The sequence below is a fragment of the Symphalangus syndactylus genome, chromosome 4, assembly GCF_028878055.3.
Source record: "Symphalangus syndactylus isolate Jambi chromosome 4, NHGRI_mSymSyn1-v2.1_pri, whole genome shotgun sequence".
Taxonomy (NCBI): Eukaryota; Metazoa; Chordata; class Mammalia; order Primates; family Hylobatidae; genus Symphalangus; species Symphalangus syndactylus.
In genome coordinates, this window is record NC_072426.2 from 32,775,563 (window position 1) to 32,799,181 (window position 23,619).

General features: G+C 37.2%; 1 protein-coding gene across 2 annotated transcripts; it reads left to right on the forward strand.

The window, feature by feature from the left end:
* Positions 1-12,389: 12,389 nt before the first annotated feature.
* On the forward strand, positions 12,390-23,157 carry TFAM (transcription factor A, mitochondrial). 2 transcript variants are annotated; one of them, XM_055274359.2, is made up of 7 exons: positions 12,390-12,672; positions 13,248-13,366; positions 15,199-15,269; positions 15,679-15,828; positions 17,779-17,874; positions 21,387-21,443; positions 21,951-23,157. In XM_055274359.2, the coding sequence occupies exons 1-7, from the start codon at positions 12,572-12,574 to the stop codon at positions 22,095-22,097; spliced, it is 741 nt and encodes a 246-aa protein (XP_055130334.1). In that variant the 5' UTR covers positions 12,390-12,571; the 3' UTR covers positions 22,098-23,157. The 2 variants fall into 2 exon arrangements, with proteins under 2 accessions (XP_055130334.1, XP_055130335.1); XM_055274360.2 differs by lacking the exon at positions 17,779-17,874 and having other exon boundaries at positions 12,404-12,672.
* Positions 23,158-23,619: the final 462 nt, after the last annotated feature.

Genomic DNA, 23,619 nt, shown 5'->3' on the forward strand with positions numbered 1-23,619 from the left:
AAGCCTTCCTCTAGTAGTAGCATGGGCATAATGTTTCTGCCCTAGGAAGCCAGTGTGAAACTCAAAGTCCAGGGTTTTTGTTGGGGGCTAATCACATAAGCATCCTTTGTTTTCCAGAATTCTAGTCTGCTAGAAGGAAAGCAGGTGTTCACCATAAATCACATTGTTTACTTAAGAAGTCTAGTCAGGCTAGCACAGCAAGCACATCTTATCACTCGGATGGTTTCAGAAGCCAGGTTTCTAGATGTCAGCCAAGGGCAAACCTTGTAAACAGGCCATTCTAAAGATCAGGCCTATATAATTTGTTGAAAAAAACTATTCTTTCCCTTTGAATGGCCTTAGTACCCTTGTTGAAAACCAACTGACCATAGAGGTTTATTTCTGCTCTCTCAGTTCCATTCCATCAATCAATATGCCTTATCCCAGTACGACACTGTTTTGATTACTGTAACTCTGTAGTAGCTTTTGAAATGGGGAAGTGTATGCCCTCCAACTCTGTTCTTTTACAGTACTGTTTTGACTATTCAGGCCCTTTGTAATTCCGTATATATTTTAGGGTAAGATTTGCCATTTGTCCTGAGATTTAATTGGGATTTATTGAATCTGTAGAGCAATTTTGGTAAAGTTGACATTTTTTGTTCTGGTTATCTACTGCTGAACAACAAACCACCCCAAGCTAAGTAGTGTAAAAGAACAACCATTTCTTTATGCACATGGATTCTGTTGGGTCAGGAATTGGGATGAGGCATGGGAGGGATGGCTTGTCTACTCCACGGTACTTAGGGTCTTAGCTCAGCATGACTCAGGTGGCTTGAGGCTGGAAGCATTTGGAGGTTTCTCCACTCATACATTGGCACCAGGACAGGTATTATACTCTAGGTCGCTTATTAATGGCCTTTCTGTATGGTTTGATCTTTGCACAAGATGGCTGCCCACTTCCAAGAAGGAACAGTTGGAGATAAGTGTTCCAAGAGAATGAGGAGTAAGCTGCCTTTTTAAGTGATCTAGCTTTTGAAGTCAGAGATTGTGTAGTTCATTGGATGAAACAGTCACAAGCTCACTCAAATTCAAGGAAAGTGGACATAGACCCTTAACTTTTCCTTGGGAAACAATTTGGGGTCACTAATATGTCTTATTGACTAGTCATTCCGGTGTACGTGAATCACTCAATGTACTTAGGTGGTCTTTAATTTCTAATTGTCATTATTTTATAGGGTAATTGTTTTAATTTTTTTGTAATTCTCTATGTAGAGGTCTTGCACATATTTCATTGGATTCATTCCTATGTATCAAGTTTTTAAAACCTATTATAAAATTATTTTTCATTTCATTTCATATTTACATATTATTTATAGAAAAGCAATTTATAATATTCATCTTATATCCTGCAACTTTGCTAAATTTACTTTTTAAAAGTTTTTACAATTCTGAAGTTTTCTATACTTACTTATAATCATGTCATCTGCAGATAGAGATGATTTTATTCAAATCCATGTGCCACATTTCTTTTTTTTCCTTTTGTTGCATTAGCCTGAGCTCCAATATCATGCTGAATACAAATAGTAATAGCAAACATCCTTTCTTGATTTCCAAGGGAAAGCTCTTACATGTCAGTATTAACAGTGGTGTTTCTTTCATATCAAGGAAGTTTTCTATTCCTACAACAATCCTTACAAACCACTAGATTCTATTTGCAAATTTTTTTGAGGATTTTTGCAACTGTGTTCATGGGACAAGTTGGTCCATAATTTCCTTTATTGAATATCTTTGTCAAGTTTCATACCTCAGGTTATGCTGGGCTCATAAAAAGAGTGAAGAAACATTTCCTTTGTTCTCTGGAAGAGTTTGTATAAGATTTGTGCTATTTTTTCCTTAAATATTTTGAAGAATATTCCGAAGGCATCATGTCTAGAGTTTTTTTGTTGTGGTGGTGGTTATGGGAAGATTTTAATAATAAATTATATTTTCTTTATATATGGACTAGATATATTTTTATCACTCAGGTTTGTGTTTTTCAAGGAATTTGCACATTTTATCTAAATCGTTGATCTATTTGACATAGAGTTGTTCATGATATCCTCGTCTTTTTGAAGGTAATATGTATCTGTAGTCATACATATCTCCTCACAATTTTTTTTCCTTGGTGAGTCTTGCTAGAAGACTATCAACTTTATTAATCTTTCGGAGAATCAGTATTTTATTTTTTAAAATTTCTTTTGTACATTTGTTTTCTGTTTCATTGATTTATATTATTTATGTTTTCTTTAGTTTTTGATTTTGATTCATTTTTTGTAGCTTCTTGAGGTTGAAACATAATTTTTAAAAACCTTCCTTCTTTTCTAATATATGTATAAAAACTATATGTTTACCCCTAAGTACCACTTTAACTGCATCCTACAAGTTTTGAAATATTGTATCTACATTGTCATTCCGCTAAAAATATTTTCTAATTCTTGTTTTGATTTTTTTATTCACTTATGAGTTATATATAAGGATATATTGTTTTATTTCCAGGCAATTGGGCTTTTTTTTTTTAAGTTAAATTTTTGCTATTGATTTCTAGCTTAATTTTCCATGGCCAGAAAACATAATATGAATAGTTTCAATTCTTTGAAATTTGCTGAAGCTTGCTTCATGGCCCAGCATATGGAAATTATGATAAATGTATCATATACATTTGAAAATAATATGAATTGTTATTATTAGATTCAGTGTTTATATGTGCTAATTAGATCAAGTTTGTTAATTGTGTTTATAATTTTTATTTGCTGCTTCTCACAGCCATTAAGGGAGATATGTTAAAAAGTTTCCCATTATGATTGTGAAATTGTCTGTTTTATTTTTGCCTTATATATTTTGAAATCATATTCTTGGATACTCTCTCTTACACACACACATACAATTGTGATATCACATTAAGAAATGTCTCTGTATTAATGCTTTTGCCTTAAACTCCACTTTATCTAATATTAGTATGGTTTCTTTTGGCTAGTATTTGCAGTGTATATCTTTTTCTATAATTTTTTATCTTTCTGTGTCCCTTTTTAAATGTGTGTCTCCAGTACTCATTTCAAAGTTGGGTTCTATTTAATTTGGTTTTTATCCAATCTGACCATTTTAGTATTTCAATTAGAGAAATTTCATTCTTTTGCATTTAAAGGAATTACGGATATAGTTGGGTTTATACCAACTATGTTCCCATTTTTGTTTTTTTTTCTTCTTAACCATGTTTTATTTTTTTCCCCTTTCTTTTTTCCTTCTTTTGAGTTTTTCAGTTTTTATAACAGTATCATTTTCTTTCCCTCTGATAACTTGTTAGACATTCTTTGTGCATGTGATTACTCTAAATTAAAAGATCTATCTCTGATTACAGTTTAATATAAATTACTTGTATCATTTTCCCTATAATGTGAAAACTTTAGACCACCTGGATTCCATTGTCTGTTTCCCACCTTTTGCTATATTATTATTGTCATGTATTTTAATTTGGCATATATGTTAAATTCCACAAGACACTGATGTTTTGTATGTCAGTATCATTATACCTACCTCCGATTTTACTTTTTCCAGTATTCATAGCTTTCCTGTTTCCATCTGGGATCATTTACCTTTTAACTAAAGAACTCCATTTAGAATTTCGTTTAGTGTACATCTTCTGGTGACAAATACTCTGCTTGGTTTTGCTTTTCTGAAAATGTTTTTATTTTGCCTTCATTTTTACAGGATATTTTTACTGGGAATAGAATTCTGGATCGGTATTTTCTTTCAGCAATTTAAAGATGTCATTCCATTGTGTTCTGGATTCCATAATTTATTGAGAGGTCAGCTATTATTAGCTTTTTTTTTTTTTTCTTTTTGAGATGGAGTCTTGCTCTGTTACCCAGGCTGGAGTGTAGTAGTGTGATATCGGCTCACTGCGACCTCCGCCTCCCGGGTTCAAGCGATTCTCCTGCCTCAGCCTCCTGAGTAGCTGGGATTACAGGTGCCTGCCACCACACCCAGCTAATTTTTGTATTTTTAATAGAGAAGGGGTTTCACCATATTGACCAGGCTGATCTCAAACTCCTGACCTCGTGATCCACCCGCCTTGGCCTCCCAAAGTGCTGGGATTACAGATGTGAGCCACCAAACCTGGCCTTAGTCTTACTGTTTTTTTTAAAGTAATATGCCTGTTTTCTCTGACTACTTTTAAGATTATCTTTTTTATTTTTAGTAGTTTTACGACGGTGTTACAAGGTGTAGTTTTCTTTGTCTTTATCCTGCTTGAGGTTCACAGAGCTTCTCGAATCTGTGGGTTGATAATATTTTCATCAGTTCTAGAAAATCTCAGCCATTATTTTATGGAATATTGCTTCTGCCCCATTCTATTTCTCCCCTTTAGGGCCCCAGTATAAAAAATATATATTTGATCTTTTGACTGTATCCAACGTGTTTTCAAACCTATTTTCTGTGTTTTCCCTTTTTCCCCTCTTTGTCCTTCTGTGCATCAGTTTTGTATTGACCTTTTTTCCAGTTCATTAATCCTATCTCTCCTGCTTTTTTCAATATGCTTTTAAACCCATCAACTCCATTTCAGACATTATGGTTAATTCCAGGTTTATTTTTCAGTTCTAAGTTACCATTTGATTTTTTAAACATATTTTAGTTTTTTGATGAGTTCCTAAATTGTTTTATTTTTTTCCATATTTTTCTCTAGTTTTTGAAGTTCTTAATCACAATTATTTAAGTCTTTGCTAACTCTAGTATCTGAGTTACCTGTGGGTCTGTTTTTATTGAGTGCCAGACATTATGCAAAAAAAAAACTGTGACGACTCATGATGTTTTCTTCCACCAGAGAGGTTACATCGTGTGCTCTGCTAGTCAAATAGAGTGTGAAGATGACCACCTTAATGCAATCAGGGCCTGTGTTTAGTTGAGGCTGGCTTGCAGTTTTATTAGACCCAAACTGTGTCTAGTTTATCTTTGTTCATAGTGCATAACCCTTTTCAACTGTCTTTGTTTCTCAGCACAGACAGGCTATAGGAAATTCCACCTTGCTTTTCAGTATTTTTGATTCACAGTTTTAGCCTATTGCTCCTGGGAGATTCAGACTTTGGCAAACATCTTGAACAAGAAACCCGCTGTCTCTAAAGCCCTTCAAATCTGTAATTATGTTACATTTGCTGTATGCAACCACCAAACTACTACTGGTTCTTCTGTCATGAGCAGTCATAAGGGATCAAGCTCAAATCCTGAGCCTTTAGCCACATCCAAATCAACAAGTGCTGCAGGGAGTAGAGAGGATGTAAATCATTGGTGTTAGTTTAGTTCACAACTTCGGTCTTTTTGCTTCTAGGCTGTTCTTTGGGGTCTCCTTCCTCTGTCAGGCTGTTGTCTTCTCAATACTAAGAGAAGAAAATTACACTATATTTTTTCAGAAATTTAGCTCTTTAGCCTCCTGCCCAACAAAATTAAAACTTTGGCTCTTACTTGAGGGGGAAACTAGTTGTAGGTTGAGGTTCCTTAAGTCTCTAGTTTTGTCATTCCAGCTATGTGCAACCACAAAAAACTCTGTTTGTCCTTCAGCAGTGCTCCTCTGCCTGCATAAAGCCTAAATTCTCAGCCTCTAACCTGTACCCCAGGAGAAAAATGACCACAGATACTCAGCTCACCTCTGAAAGTCTCATGACTTCTGCAGCTCTCTCATACTTTCTCAATTATAAGTTTTTATTTTATCCAGCTCTTCTGATTCTCAGTGGAATTTCTTGAAGCAGAAATCTCTACCTCTTCATTTTTTGATGGTACTACCACAACATCCTATCTTTTCCCTACCCTCAAGTCCATCATCCACAGAAGTGTGAAAGTATTCTAACCCCAAATCTGATCTTGTGGGTTATCAGCTTTAAAATTTTTAAATAGTTCCCCACAGCCTCAACAGTGGTTTTGCAGAGGGACCTACAGAAAAAAGAAGGGAGATGCTAATGGTTTAGCATTTGGACCCTTACTTTAACTTGGACCCACTTATAACTTCAAACAGTGAAGCTCATTTTTATCTGATATGTATATCAGGACCCTTTGGGTTCTCAGGTTATTTCCCCTTGTTTAAATCATGAACCAACAGAATAAAGTATCAAGTCCTCAAGACTCTTATGGTAAATTTTAGCTTGCGTCTCCATTCTCATCTGCCATTCCCGACTCCCACTAAACTGCCTGCAGTTCTCATTGGATCCCAACCTCTCCCCACTTCCAGTATAGAATGGTGCTTCTCATTCTCAGATTTTGGTCAAATTGTTCATTCTGCTTAAAATGCCCTCTTTCCCTATCCTTTAAATCTCTAATTTTTATGTCACTCCTTTTCTTAGCTGTTGAGAAAATAATAGTTCTCATCAATGTTACCGTGATTCCCAGTGTGCATCTTTATGCTTGCTGGGATCTACAGTGTCTGGCACACAAGTACTTAAACAGTTGTTCACTAAACGAATAAATGAACTAGGCTTTGGAAGATACTTAGGGTTCTAATTGGCATATTTAAGTAGGGAAGGCATTAATGAAAACAAGAGAATCCAAACAAAGGTAATAAAGTAGAAATAGGTGAGAATGGCATTGGCAGTCCGTGTGCAATGAATGAGAGAAAAGATTAGGTAGAGAACATAGATCTGCTGGATATGAAATCTTGGTTCGATAGCAAGTAAGAAGTGTGTAAGTTTTTAACCAGCCAAATGACATAATGAAAGCATTTGCTTGGGGATATTCACTTAGCAGAGTATGCAATTGGAATTGGAATAGTCTATCAAGGTAGAATCCTTAAAGTCATTCTTGTGTTCTATGTACTTAACCAGTCAATGGAATCTTGCCCATTATACTTAGGCCTTTGGAGTATGAGCTGTGGCACCATGTTACTTCAGAATCTCAGACCCTCTTTCCTGTATTACAGCAACAGTCTCCTCACACCCATCATTCTCTGTGCTCCTACTAAAGGGATTTTTATAAAAACAAGTTAATTGTGCCTGTAACCTGCCTAAAAAGTTGTTTGGCTGTATTTTCCTAGCAAACTTAACAAATTAGTCCTTTACAACCCAACCCCACTCAACTTTAAAGAGGTTTGTTTCATACCACTCCTTTTCACATGTAATTTTGTTTTCATATGTTTCATATGTATCCCATGCCCTCATAAATATCTGTGACTTGCACATACTGTTTTCCTTTTCTGGAAGGCATCTCAACCTTTCCCCACTTGGAAAAACAGTTCAAATGTCACCTACTCTATGAAGCCATCCCCTACTTTCCCAGGTAAATTTAAATGGATGATCGGGCCTCAATCATGTTTGTATGTATTATTTATTTATTTTATGGAGACGGGGGTCTCACTGTGTTGCTTAGGCTGGTCTCGAACTCCTGGGCTCAAGTGATCCTCCCCCGTGAGCCACTGCGCCCAACCATATGTATTTTTAGAACTTAGCACAGTGTCTGGCACAGTATTGGCCTCTCCTAGGAATTGAGTTTTTAAAAAATTATCACTAAAAGATGAATATTACTATTGTGTTTTACGAGACTAAGATAATATATAAGTTAAAAAATGAGTACCACCCACGCACTCCTGCAATACTCAGATACAATCACTATTAAACCAAATTTTGTGTGCTATTCTGCACTCTTATTTATGCATGCACACTCATGCATATGTGTATGTGTAGTTCTTTAAATTCAAACCTATGTTTTTGGGTGACTGAATACTTATTAAGAGAAAGGGTCTTGCTATGTTGCCCAAGCTAGATTCAAACTTCTGGGCTCAAGCAATCTTCCTGCTTCAGCTTCCCAAGTAACTGGGACTACAGGCATGTGCCACTGCCCTGGCTTAAGATATTATTTTAATAAGCCACTCAGTTAAATAAGAAAGTATTTATGGGGACTGGAAATAATAGAATGTGAGCAGGTGTTTAAGAAAACTACAGCTTCATGACTGATTTACCTATCCTGTATCTACACAGAGTCGTAAATAACTTCAAAGCTGCAAACTGTGGATTCAGAGGTGGCAATTTTTGTTATCAACATGCTAACAAGGAAGATATCCTTCCTATTATTTATACAGTTTTCATAGCTGTACAGTAGAAATCATAGCACCTTAGAGGATTTATGAAAGGATTAGTGATAATGTATGTAAAATACTTGGCATGTAGTTTAGCAATAAATTATAATTATTACCATTTGTATTGATCAGGTACTCTACCATGATATGAGGGCAGACACATTATATTGTCTTATTAACAGCATTATTCCTTCAATACAATCATTCTGGATTTCCTCCGATCTTTAAGTTAGCTTTCAGTAATATGAAGTCAGCTTTCAGTAACATCCAGTAATATGAATTGGGGTTTTATACATTTGCATAAAATTATAGCTGTTCTTTTTGCTTGTCCTACCTCCTGCTGACTCAGAATCAGCTTTAAAATAGACAAGCTACATTTATTTTTTGTAATGCTGCTACAGCAATGGCTTAAAATAATTCTGATATGCCCTTAATAATTAAGGCTGCATGCAGACTTTGTTCTAATTGAGAAATATTTCACAGATAATAATAATTTTGGGTAGCTGGGAACTATTAACATGCAACAGGTCTTTCTTCTAATTTCTCTATTTCTCTTTCCCTTCCTTCTTTTTGTATATTGATTTTAAAGGCAAACTCCAGTGGCATGAAAACTGACTCTATGTCAATAAAAATGGTTTGAAAGAAAAAATTATACAAGTAGTTTTCCATACATAATTTATTAAAATCTTGATTCACAGAAAACATAAGCTACGAGATATTCAAGGTATAAAATTTTTTCTCATTGCTGCAATGCACTGTTATACTTTTATGCCTTTTGTGTCTTTATGCTTTGTTCCCCCAATCACAGTGTAAGCTCTTTGGGGCAGGATCAATGTCTTATGCTTTTTGTGCCCCTTTCAAGTGCTTATCACAGTGCTATGTAATTGCTTATGAGGAAACTGTCTTTAAATGTGGTGTTCATAGCATGATCTTATTTCCAGAGATATTTTACTTACAAGTTCAGAATCACATCTATTTATCCTGCTGAAACCTATTAGGTAATTGCTCCTGTTGTAGCTAAATTATTTATCTATTATAATTACAAAAGCAAGACTGCTTTCTCTTAGCAACATTTTTACTTCAATTGAGTGATATCTGTGTATCTAACTCCATTATTCAGCAGCGAATTATCCAGGTTTCTGGCTGCTCCTGCTGTTTATTGGCACTACCTTCTGCTTTACCAACGTGCAAGTATCCATGAACCATAATCATTACTTTCATGTATATGTAGATTTCAGAATTTTACATGGTTTCCATCTCCACACACTGGCAAATGTGTCCTTCTATTGGCAAATGACACTTCTAACAGGTAGTTGTTCTCTATGGGGCTAAATTTATATATAAATAATTTGTGCAGATGGTAATCTTTTCACACTATTCATCTCTCTATGTATCTATATGTCTGTCTGTCTGTCATCTATCGTCTATCTATATCTATCTCTATCTATCTATCTATCTATCTATCTATCTATCATCTATCTATCTATCTATCTATCTGTCAGTTCACCCATCTATCCGTTTGTCTCTTCATCTATCTGTCATGCTCAGTGTACTGTGCTAGGTACAATAGGGGATAAAAGAAGGCATAAGATTTAGTCTTTTCCTAATATAACTTACCATCTATTGAGGAAAAAAATATGTATACATAGAGAAAAAGATCAGAAACCAGAGTGGTACATGATGTCACAAGTAAGTGATGGAGCTCACACACTATAGATGATCCAATAAAGATATTTTGGGCTGGAATGATGTGTCATGTTCACTGAGTCTGAGTGATCCGATACAAACGAAAAGCACAGGAAAATGAATTGCAATTTTTACCTACACAACTTGCTGTTGGGACCTTACAAGTTGGGCTTTCTGAACTTCATTTTTCTCATCTGGAAATTGGGAATAATGATCATGACAATACCTTCTCTACCTTTTTCTTTGATTTGTGAATCATACAGTCAAATAAAGTTATTTAAAAATTTCTGAAAATATTAAAGTGCAATCCAACTTCAGGGTGTGTTGTTTTAATTTTTCATCAACTACCACAATGTTTCTGCTCAAATATTACTAATTTAAGAAATATTAAAAGTTCAACAGGAAGAGAGGAGCAATGCTGGTTATGTAATATGTGTGTTTGCATGTTAATAGGAAAAGAAAAATTTGTCAGTAGCATGAAATCTGCCAATGGTGGGAGTATTTACACCACAGATTGGGGCTTTCTTTTTTGTAGAGCTATCTACCAGCATATTACTGGCCTGAACAAAAGCAACAGCAATGGGACTAGAGAGGAAGGAATACATACTAGAGGGATGAATGAGGTAGAATCAGCAATACTCCTCATCAGTTGGTTAATGGCAGGTGGAGTGTCAATGGGGAGATTCTAAAATGATTTATCAAGTTATTGGCTCAGATGATTAAAGAGGAAAACTTGTGCCTCTTACCAAGAGAAGGACTTCAAGATGGGTGAAAGATAGTGAATTTTGTTCAGGGAATGTTGAAATTGAACTACTTGTGGGACATGATGGTGAAAATGTACAGAAGACAGTGGTTATGTGGATATGGAACTCAAAGGAGAGGACTGGATTCAACATGGCAGTCATGAGGCTATAACTAATAGCTGAAGTCATGGGACTAGATGAACTTTACAACAAAGGGACCCTGGGAAAGGCTGCAGTAAGTCTTCATGTTTTATAAAGTATAAGCCATGTCTTTTGTTAAAAGACAGTTTTAGTGGATAAAGTTATGTTTCTTTGTAAATTCTGCTTTTAGAAGTAAAATTATCACTGCAATGTAAATGAGTTTTAAGGGAGATTGGTATCTGATGAAAAATGTTATGGATTTGATTTTTAGGGTCTTTACAGCAAGATTTATACAAATGAAAGTTGAAAACAACAAAAAGTTTAATATCCGAAAGAAGTTTATGTCAAACATTTGAAAGAACAAAAACATTCTAGAATAAGGAAACAAATTATTTTAGAAATCAACTTAAATGTAACTTCTGTCTGAGCCCCATGTTGTAATTACTTCTACTTTGCCTCACCTTTGGGGCTGGGGGCGGGGGTGGGCTGGGGCACAACACTGTGTCTTTTATCTATGTTTAGGGCGTTGTACATAGTATATACTCAGGAAGAAAACCTGTTTATTCCATGCCAGAATGTGAGGTTTGAACAGATGACCTGGAAGGTCCCTTTCAACCCTGAGAGTCTATAAAAGGGAAGTGGTTATTACCGCTTAAAAGAAGGAGGATTAGTCCTACTTCCAGAGAGCCAATGTTTTCATAGTTACAGAAAGGTTAATAGACTGTCAGCTCAGTATGACACTGGTAAGAAGACTGTCAGCTCAATATGACACCGGTAAGAATTTTCTGACAATTACGGCTATCCAACAGAAGAAAGGCTGTCTCAGATGGTGGTTAGCTCTGAAACAACTGGTATTTAAGGGCTGGAAGGACCCTTAGATATCTTTAGGTCTTCCTAATCTTTTTCATGCCATTGCCTATACAGAAAATGGTATTTCTATAACACAAATAAAAAAATTATACAGCAATTTTTGACACATCAGTGTCTCAAGGCATACTTGTCACACGTTTTCAGGGCTTTGGTTGGGAAAACTGATTTAGTCTAACATCCTCGTTTTGCAGAGGGGGAAACTGAATCTTAACGAGGGAATGCAATGTTGCCAAGTCAAGACGTTAATGTTAATACTGGAACTAGAACTGAGACTAGCGACTGTGGACAACGAGCCAGTTTCCTCTGCTCAAATTAAGCAAGCTGGAGGCCAGACTGGAAGACTGCAGTAGATGGTAGAATAAACAGTAAAGCTATATTGCTTTAAATGTGGTCTCAAGACCACCGACATTGGAACTTGTTAAATTCTGGGGAACTCGCTAAAATGAAGATTAATGGGCCCCACATAGACACACGGAATTAAGCTCTGCGATAAGGCCTTGGAATCTGCATTTTTAAGTTTGCGATTCCCCGTGGCTTGAACTGAGACGCTCCGCTGGGCGCGCAGCACCCGCCGATCGGAACTCGGGGTCCTGGATGCAGGACTGTCTGTTACGTACAGCCCTTGTGACCGTTACGGGCGGACACCGGCCAACGCCGGGTCGGGGTGAGGCCGCCGCGGTCCCTCCATCACCCTCCTGGCCCGGTAGAGGAACCCACTGCTCGGGGCGGCCGGGGCCAGAGGCGGCTCAGCAGCGCCGCCTCGAGGCCAGAGCCCTCCGCAGGCTAACGGATTGTGATTTCCCTTCATCTCCGCGGCTCCTATTCCTCCCACGCAGAGCCGCCCACCGGGGGACGCTCTCCCGCGCCTGCGCCAATTCCGTCCTGCCCCGCCCCCATCTACCGACCGGATGTTAGCAGATTTCCCATAGTGCCTGGTTAGTGGCGGGCATGATAACACACGCCGGAGGGTCGCACGCGGGTTCCAGTTGTGATTGCTGGAGTTGTTGTGTATTGCCAGGAGGCTCTCCGAGATTGGGGCCGCGTCACTGCCTCATCCGCTGGAGCGATGGCGTTTCTCCGAAGCATGTGGGGCGTGCTGAGTGCCCTGGGAAGGTCTGGAGCAGAGCTGTGCGCCGGCTGTGGAAGTCGACTGCGCTCCCCCTTCAGGTAGGCCCGCTCGCCTGTGCCGTAGGGGCAGCAGGGCCCAGGACGTCCCGGGGCTGGAATGTAGACCCTATCCTTCACTTTCTGCCCCTCGTAGGAGTTCACAGTCACCCTGGTTCTTTGATTCAGACCTCGACCTTGCCAAGGGGACGGTGGCTTTGAGACCAGGCCTTTATTTACTCTCTTAATACCCCGTACCTTGCTTCTTGCTACCCTCCACTCGCTTCTCCCACCCCTCCTCACTGTCCAGCTTTGGATCCTTTCCGCCTCCTCTGCGAATTCGCGCCGAGTCTCCGGCCATCACCTAGGCATTGAGGAGGCGGGGCCCAGGAGCTGGAGTATAGACGCTTTCCTTCACTCCCTGCCCTTCCTAGGAGGTAAGGGCTTTGAGACTTCAGTCCTGCAGACGCTCCCCTCCGTTTAGGACAGGGCTTTAATAAGTCTCTAGCATTCTTGTTGAAGGAGTTGGATACATAGTATCTTGATGACATCTCTTATTTGGGATCTGTGTTCATGTACATGTGAATATTGACAGTTAAACATCTGACACTGGTTATTTTCTTTTTATTTATATGTAGTTTTGTGTATTTACCGAGGTGGTTTTCATCTGTCTTGGCAAGTTGTCCAAAGAAACCTATAAGTTCTTACCTTCGATTTTCTAAAGAACAACTACCCATATTTAAAGCTCAGAACCCAGGTAAGGAGTTTTGGGGCATGTAATAAAAATACCATTAAGCAGTTAAATAACAATGCTGAATTGCAGTACTAATTCAGTGACTGCAGGAACAATCATTTGATGTCTGTAAAATAGGAAGTTCTATTTTATACCAAATGGAAATGCTTTAAATATAAATGAGAACTAATAAACGGTATTTTAAAAATAACGTATAGTGTAGAAAGCACCCTAGGAAGAGGATAAAAAAGCTGAATTTGGGGCCTCGTTGCCTTTGGTCTAGAGGACCACTGATGAATTATTTTCTCTTGCCTAGCTCCTCCCTTTTCTGGCTCAGGGAATTGTTAATAAAGTTGCAACTTCTGTGGAAGCATCCATAAACTGTAAGTTCTGTAGAACTGTAAAGTTCTATGCAATTTACTGCTAATTTCAAGAGCTTTCAAGATAAGAAAGGATAAACCTTTTCATTATAGGAGTTCAGAGCCACTCTGGTTCTTTGATTCAGACCTCGACCTTGCCAAGGGGATGGTGGGTTGTAAAGGATAAATCCTTTCTTGTCTTGGGTTCCTGAAAAAAACATTTCCAGGCAGGATGTTTGTTGACTCTCTAGAAAGCCTCTCGGCGAGAATAAAAAATGTTCACATTAGGCTGCGTGAGGTGGTTCACACCTGTAATCCCAGCACTTTGGGAGGTCGAGATGGGTGGATTGCTTGAGCCCAGGAGTTCGAGAACAGCCTGGGAAACATGGAAATCCTGTCTCTACCAAAAATACAAAAATGAGGTGGGCATGGGGGCGCAGTGCTTGTAGTCCCAGCTACTTGGGAGGCTGTGGTGAGAGGATCACTGGATCCCAGGAAGTTGCGGCTGCAGTGAGCCATGATTGCTCCACTGCACTCCAGCCTGGGTGACAGAGCGAGACCCTGTCTCAAAAAACAATAATAATTAAAAAAAAAAAAAGCTCACATTATAGGTGAGTTAGTTTCAGAGACATGCTTAAGTACCCGCATCTTTTAAATGTAAGAGTTAGTACTAACAGGTATTTTTAAAAATCAATTAATTGCACGCCATCATTCCGGTTAAGATTAAGAAGGAAGTGGAGAATAACAGATTGAATTTCGAATAGCTTGTTTCCAAATGATATTTCTGTTATTGAAATATGAGGCTGTGTTACATGAATCGAGAATGTATTTTGTTGTTAGCTTTTATAAATTTAGTAATTCCTCAAAGACTTGAAAAAGTGTTTTGCTTGAAATATGGAAGGGAAGTAAAAACTTGAAGCAATTGATCATCCAGCTTCTTAAACTAGTAATCAGCCTGGTGCGGTGGCTCACGCCTGTAATCCCAGCACTTTGGGAGACTGAGGCAGGTGGATTGCTTGAACTCAGGAGTTTGAGGCCAGCCTGGGCAACATAGCAAAACCCTGTCTCTACAAAAAATACTAAAATTAGCTAGACATCATGGCACCTATGTGTAGTCCCAGCTACTCGGGAGGCTGAGGCAGGAGAATCACTTGAGCACAGGAGGTGGAGGTTGCATTAGGCCGAGATTGTGCCACTGCACCCCAGCCTGGGTGATGGCCTGGGTGATGGACCCTGTCTCAAAAAACAAACAAAAAAATCCTAGTAATCAAACTGTTGACTGTTTCTGGTGGTATATGTTGTACTTCTTAGTTGTTAGATAACAGACTTTTAATAATGTTGGATAAATTACTTATATTTAAATTAGTTGGATAAAGGAAAGTTAAATCATTATATTAAGTTATGTGTGGTATGGACTGTGCTTTCCTGGATATCTTTAGAAATTAATCCTGAGATGTAAAATTGTGGCATCTTTTTTCTTTTTGTTTCATTCCATAGATACAAAAACTACAGAACTAATTAGAAGAATTGCCCAGCGTTGGAGGGAACTTCCTGATTCAAAGAAAAAAGTAAGCACATAAGTTTTCAACATTGCTGACCAGTTATTCTGCAGTTAGGAGCAATTGTTATGTCCTTTAAAGGACTAGATGGATCAGACTTCTTAAAAAATAATCTGTTATCTACAAAGAAACTTTATATCTTCTCATCTGCATAAATAATGAGAATATGGATGTATGGGGTGGAGGTGAAGAAGTGGCAGCAGTTTCAAAATGGAAGCTGATTACTAAACTCTCACCTTGATTAGTATATATAAGGAAAATGTGTGTTTTAATCCATATACATCTCATCCCAGAGCACATTTTCCACCTGGTGATAAAATCTGTCTATCTGAAGTCATGCAGTTGCCTTTCCCTGGCATGTGCTATGTTGAATTTGCCAGCAATGGTTTGTTGACTTACCTGGGTTTTTTATTTATAGATATATCAAGATGCTTATAAGGCGGAGTGGCAGGTATACAAAGAAGAGATAAGCAGATTTAAAGAACAGCTAACTCCAAGTCAGATTACGTCTTTGGAAAAAGAAATCATGGACAAACATTTAAAAAAGAAAGCTATGACAAAAAAAAAAGTGAGTATCATTGAAATACTTTTTTCTTATGGTAAAGAATTGAGATTTATATAACTATGGATATAGGTAGTTTTCTCTTAATAGGCAAATACAATATGGTAGAATGTCATCAGGTATTCTTCAGTTAGGCAGAAATGGGATAGTTCTCTTCTGAAAAGTGAGATAGCCACTAGGACCACTTGCCATTGAGTCTGTTTGGAAATACTTGTTGCTACTTGCAGATGTATCCACATTTAAGGTGTACAGTTAGTAGAACAGTAATGGAAACTACAAGAACAGAGTTAATGAAACAGTCAAACCAGGAGTAGCAAGAATCTTTGCTTCTGAGTCTTCTTTAGAATAACATATTAATTTGAATTATTCTATAGATTATGGTGAGTTTGATATGGAATATTGCTGAGTAGACTGCATTAATTCATTAACACATCAGAAAAATGCCAATTTATCTAATCAATTAATTGCCTTTAGGATGGAATTCTTTTTTTTTCTTCTTCAAAGAAATAACTATTAAAAACCTCACATGGTTCAAAATTTGTAGTTCCTAGCTTAATGTATTAATTCACATAAATGTCATCATTTGAAATTTAGACATTTTTTTCACAGAGCTAGTATTAGTTGTGAGGTGGTCAGTTTGCTAGTCGTGTACCTACACTATTACAAAATGATCATCAGAGTTAAAACTATTTCTTTGAAAGACTAGATTACAGCCTTGAATGTGAGATGCCAATACATCTTTCCCCGACCCTAATATTTTAAGCTGTCCTAGCACTAGGGTTGAGGACCCGCCCCGTTTCGAGACCATGATGCCGCTGCTTTAGGGTGGCTGATCTGATCAGTAAAAGGGAGCCAGAAAGATACTAAGAGTGAAAAATAGAGTGTCTACATAAGGATGGTGTTTGGAAGAGTGATTACTAAAGTATATCCTCCCTCTTTCATTCTCCCTTCCTCCTTAATGCACTCAGCCCACTGTGCTAAGAGTAGAGAGGATGAGAAACAAGAATTGGACATTTATAAAGTTTCCCTTGTCATTCTCTCTTTCTTTTGTAATTGTTCTTGACTCCCAGTACCAACTAGTTCAGAGATCAAGTGAGAAGTGTGAGGACTAGGAAGTTACAAGTAAAACCCTCAGGAGAGAAATCCCTAGTGATAGCTCTAGAAACAAAGAGAGAAATAGTTAAGTTGTAAAGTGCTTGGAGTCTATAGTAGTTTCAATACTCAGTGACTGAGAGATTCAGGAAGAAGAAACTAAATCAGAGGAGCCCTACTTACAGTTATGAATAAAAGTTGAATTTGTTACTGATTATAGCCAAATTGCTATTAAGAGCCACAGAATTTTATAAATTACAGGTACTACTTACTATCCAAATTCAGAAACTTAAGTTTGATAATGCAATATCACTCCCTAAACTCAGAAATTAAATTGATAGTAAGGGATACTTATATTCTTTTACATAGTTTCTTCCCTTTTGGTAACTAGTAAAACGAATTTAACACAACTATGGAGCTTTAAAGGTGGAGACATTCAGGGAATGGAATGAGATGAAAGATTATTAAACAAATAGCCCATTGTTCTTGGGTTGTGGTGGAAGCATGCAGTGATTTGGTCAAGGGGACAGTAGTATCTTACAGGGATGAACCTAAGATTGTTTTATCTTTTAAAAAGGTTTTGTACATATATATTCAGTTATTTAGTTCATGGAGACTATGAGAATAATAGGTAAAGGAAATGGTTTTGTATGGAAAATAGCTGGTGAAATCTAATATAATTTTCAAAACAGTGCTGTCAAAAAAATTCTGACCGCAAGATATAATAATCACACTATATAAGAATCATAACATTCACTTTAAGGAATAATCTGTAATGCATAGTAGTGAATAAAGTTTCTGTAGGTAAAATTAAGTCTCATGGAGGTTAACACTATTTCTGACTCTCCAATTTTTTAAATTCAGGAGTTAACACTGCTTGGAAAACCAAAAAGACCTCGTTCAGCTTATAACGTTTATGTAGCTGAAAGATTCCAAGAAGCTAAGGGTGATTCACCGCAGGTAAAGCTGAAATATATTTTTGTTTAATTTTTAAAATATTTAGACAGGAAAAGTCTAGAGTGCCATGTGTCAGGTAGTGAAGAAAAGTAGTGAATATCCAGACAGTAAACTCTTTTGATAAGGCCCTCTTTAAATAAAAATCTTTTTTCTTACCATATACAATCAATTTGGGTATGTAGCTGCCAACACATACATACATACATTGCCAACTTTTAAATTTAAATACTTAACATTTGTTTTAATATGTAGGGATGTTAAAGTTCTTCTGGAGGCTTTTCTGCTCCAGCAGTTCTTAACTGTTTTACAATCACTAGAAAGAATGAGAGTAGAGCTGCAATATTTTCTATAGGGAATTGATTGCAACTTATTGCTTCATTTATATCTTTTAATAAAATTTTGGTTATGCCCCTAGGGATATGTTATACATGTGAATGTCATCATATCAGTGTGTCAAAGAAAAAAGAAAGCTTGTCAATCCCTGCTGTGGCTTAGTCTTTCCTATTTGTTTGCTTCTTAGAAGCTCCAAATGGGCAATTGCTTTTTTTCTTGTATCATATGACATGGTAAGAGAAATGGATGTTTAGATCCTTAACCCATGTTAATCTAAGATGAAGTTTTTGGCACTCTGCCTTCGGGATTATTATATCTGTAGTTCACTTTACAAATTCTCTTTCCATATCCCTAAATAACATTTGTATATTGTTGCTTCTTGATTTTTTTTTTTAACTTTAATCATTGTTTATCCTACACTTTAAGCATTACCTACCACCGTTTAAGCTAGACATTTAACTGTCATCCCACTGTTGTCATGTTTCAATTCCCCTACCTCCCAATATAGTTAAAATTTTGGTTAGTTCGGTATTGTGTGTTTATATTAGGTTGGTGCAAAAGTAATTGTGGTCTTTGCCATTAAAAGTAATGGCAAACGTAATGGCAAACACAGCAGTTACTTTTGCACCAACCTAATAGTATTAGGATTAGGATTATGTAAGCTGTATTCACAGCTGAGCTATGTCATATGCTATGATTATTTTTTCTTTCTTACAAAACTTATTTTCCCTGAAGTTGCTTATGTCTTTGTTTGTTCCCTTAGTTTTTTTTTTTTTTTTTTGTACTTACCAATAATTCACCCTCAAACTCCTCAGTATTCACCAGCTTTTAGTAAATTTAGGATATATTTTTCTTTCAGTTTAACTCAGAAAACTGGGGTTTGTTCCAGTGTGACTGTTGCCTTCTAATCCTAGTATACAGCTAGCATCTTGAGATCTCCTTCATTATCCTTGTGGTGCTGCTTTTGCTTCTGTTGTTTACTTTTTTGGTTTACTCTGATTCTTGTTAGCATCTTTCCCAGTAAGGGTGCATGGGAGATTAAATTTTTGAGTTTTGCATGTCTGAAAATGTCTGTATCCTCACATTCACTTGTTAGACTGGGCATAGAATTCTAGTTTGGAAAACATATTTCTTCAAAATGTAAAAATTCCTTTTCTTCTACCTTATTGTACTGCTTTTGAGAAATTTAAAACTGTTCTGATTATTGGTCCTTTGAATGTGATCTGGTGCTTTTTTTTCCTCCCCTTTAGAACTCCTGCTACTTGTATATGCATCTTCTGAGCTGGTCCTCTAATTTTCTTATTTTTTCCATACTGTTTTCCTTTAGCCTTCTTGCCTTTTTTTGTTTGTTTGTTTTTTCTGAACTGCTGGATACATTTTAACTTAATCTCTCTGCTTTTAGCATGGTACCATTTCCTTCAACTGTAGCTGTACCTGGTTTTCACAGAGTGACACTATTTTACTCTCCAGAGAGGATAAATGTCCTAAAATTTGCCATGGTAGAAATTTAACCTCTTTTTTTTTTTTTGAGACAGGCAGCCTGTTATACTGGCTGGAGTGCAGTAGCACTATCTCAGCTCACTGTAGCCTCTGCCTTCTGGGCCCAAGCAATTTTCCCACCTCAACCTCTTGAGTAGCTAGGTCTACAGACATGTGCCACCAAGCCTGGCTAATTTTTTGGGTATTTTGTAGAGATGGGGTCTCACCATATTACCCCAGGCTGGTCTTGAATTCCTGAGCTCAGGTGATCCACCCACCTCAGCCTCTCAAAGTGCTGAGATTACAGGTGTGAGCCACTGTGCCTGACCCAACCTCTGTGTATTCTTTTTGAGTCGGAGTCTCACTCTGTGGCCCAGGCTGGAGTGCAGCGGCGCAATCTCGGCTCACTGCAACCTGCGTCTCCTGGGTTCAAGCGATTCTCCTGCCTCAGCCTCCCTAGTAGCTGGGACCACAGGCACGTGCCACCACACCTGGCTAATTTTTTTATGTTTTTAGTAGAGATGGGGTTTCACCATATTGGCCAAGCTGGTCTGGAACTCCTGACCTCATAATCTGCCTGCCTCGGCCTCCCGAAGTTCTGGGATTACAGGCGTGAGCCACCGCACCCGGCCCTAATCTCTTTTTAAACAGTCTTTCAGCCAATCTTGTGTTTAACCTTAGCTTCACCTGTTTTACACCTATCTGGTGCTGCCAATTCCTAAGATATTTGGGAATTCTGTATCGTAAATCAAGTTGCTTTTAGGTTTTCTTCACTGTCAGTTTAACAATTAGCTTTCTTTTGTCAGCTAAGTCAGTTACCACTAATGCATCTGCTTTTCAGCTCCCAGAATTTTGTGTTGATAGTGCCCTTTTCTGTTCTTTGTTCATGTGAGTTTATCCTTTAAAAAGATTTCTTTGTTTAATGAGATTTTAGGGAGAGCAAAAGTAAACATCTTTGGCTGGGCACAGTGGCTCATGCCTGTAATCCTAACAATTTGGGAAGCTGGGGTGGGAGAGTTGCTTGATTCCAGGAGTTCAAGACCAGCCCTGGGCAACGTGGTAAGACCCCATCTTTACAAAAAAGTTTTTTAAAAAATTAACCAGGCATGGTGGTGCATACCTGTGGTCCCAGCTACTCCAGAAGTTGAGACAGGAGGATCACTTGAGCCCAGGAGATCAGGGCTGCAGTGAGCTGTGATCATACCACTGCATTCCCACCTGAGTGACAGAGTGAGACCTTGTCTCAAAAAAAAAAATTCTATCCCTTTAATTTTATAAATAAAGAGCCAAGCCCAAGGGAGGTAAAGTGACCTTTTCCAGGTCATATAATTAAGTTCAACTAAGTAGACTTACTGGACTTGTGTTGTATTGTTCTTATTACTGTATCTAAACACTGAAGCACAGATTTTCAAATAAAACCTAAAGCTACAGGGAAGGAATAAAAACAGACTTTGAAGTTAGTTTATGACAACACATAGATTATACCTGAATATTAATATTTCTGAATCAAAAATATGTACCTTCATTCAATTCATTTTTGTAAATTGTAACAGTTTGATAGTTTTTGTTTAGAGAGAAAAGATGTTAAGAATTGGTGAGGCTTTGCCTGTAATTCTTGGTATCTTGAGTTTTTGTTGGAATGAATAATAAAGGTCACTGAAGTCCCCATATCTACCTTAACTTAAACATATATTGTTTTACAGGAAAAGCTGAAGACTGTAAAGGAAAACTGGAAAAATCTGTCTGACTCTGAAAAGGAAGTGAGTATTATGGTTGTTAGTCTCAAGTGTCTACTTAGGATATCTGTGAGAGAATGTATTAGGGCAAGGCTTGATTCATGTGAATACAACCTTGTATTACTAATAAGTATTCTAAAATTATTTTCGTATTCTCAGAACCAGTTTGGCATTTTTCTCTTGGTAGTTTGTGTCTGCAAATAAAATTGGTATTTGAAACTACAGCACTCATAAGCCTGAGTGTCCACTGTATTTAGTGGCAATCATACCCTGCTGCTGCCCCCTTCCTGCATCTCAAGATCTGAACTTGTAACAATTTCATTCAAAGAGATAAGTCTGTCTGTTAACATTTTCCTCATGTAACTTTTATCTCTGGAAAATATTTCTTCTCCAATCTGCCTTTATACATGTAGAAGGGTAATTAATTTCTAAAGTATATATAGAAGCATTCCAGAAATTAATTGCTATTTTAAATAATCATTTTATCTCAAAAAATAAGTAAATCGTTTTAACAGTTATGCTTTTTCTCAGTTATATATTCGGCATGCTAAAGAGGACGAAACTCGTTATCATAATGAAATGAAGTGTTGGGAAGAACAAATGATTGAAGTTGGACGAAAGGATCTTCTACGTCGCACAATAAAGCAGCGACGAAAATATGGTGCTGAGGAGTGTTAAAAGTAGAAGATTGAGATGTGTTCACAATGGATAGGCACAGGAAACCAGTTAGGTCTCAATACCTGAAGCTATTGTAAAATTAAGAAAGGATAAAGTTGGTAAACCTTTTATATTCAGTATCTTTTTATTCAGCTCATGGACTTCTGCCAGTGTAATACTTGCTTTGGAAAACCCAGATAAAGGTTCATGCAAAATTTATTTTGTGTTTAGGAACTACTGAGGATCAGAGTAATCCATGCAAATGTGAATCATTTTACCTTTGACAAAGGTAAATCAGACTATGAAGTTTTTTTTTATACAGGATGATGACTATGGAAAGAGTATTCTTGTTTCCTTATATTATGGAGGCAGGAATTTTGTTTTCAAAATTGTTACAAATTGTAGAAGCCACAGTATTCTGTGATGTAAATGTGCATTTTTCAAAAAGCAGGCAGAACTCATCTAGGTAAATTACAGTTACCTAGGTATAATTCACATTATATTCAGAGTTGATGGTTGTACACGTAAGTGATTGCTGGTTTCAGTTGCAACTTTGTATAAAAGGGACTGAGAAATTTATAAACTTTTTTCTTACTGTCTTTTTTCTAAAGTAAAAACTAAGAAATTATGTGCCAGATTTATGCATATTATTTTATGTTGCATAGAATAAAATTTTTAATCTTTAATTTTACATTTCCTAAATATATTTTAAGATGAAACATTTGTTTTATAGCTTTTCCCTTTTAAGTAAGGAATTTTATTTTTTTCTGAATTATTTTCTCTCATGTGAGTATATTGATCCAGAAAGAAAACTTCTATTATATATGTTTTAAAATGAGAAATCTAAAAATCGAGAAGTCTCCAAAGTCTCTGGAATTTGAAACACTTTGCATAACGTATAAAAGCCTGTTTAAGAGACAGCCAACTATGGCCTGTGGTTCAAATCCAGCCTGCTGCCTGCTTTTTATGGCCTGTGAGCTAGGAATTGTGTTTATAATTTTAAATGTTTTTTTAAAAGACTTGTATGATACGTGAAAATTAACATGAATATTTAGTGTTCATAAAGTTTGTTGGAACACAACCAAGATCATTCTTTTACTTGTCTATGGCTGCTTTTCTGTGGCAGAGTAGCTGCCACAGAAACTATAGCCCACAAAGCCTGATATTTACTGTCTGTCCGTTTACAGAAAAAATTGATCAACCCATGGTCTATAGTACAGTGTGATATGACTACTGTTCCAATGTATTGAAGTGTTGGGATAGTTTTTTCGACTGTTTTCAGATATTCTTTTTTTTTTTTTTTTTTTTTTTTTTCTTGAGACGGAGTCTTGCTCTGTCGCCCAGGCTGGAGTGCAGTGGCGCAATCTCGGCTCACTGCAAGCTCCGCCTCCCGGGTTCACGCCATTCTCCTGCCTCAGCCTCTCTGAGTAGCTGGGACTACAGGCGCCCGCCACCACGCCCGGCTAATCAGATATTCTTGTTTTAGAATCATTGTCACCTTTAAGAGGAAAAAGATCATCACTAGATAAGCTAAACAAATTGT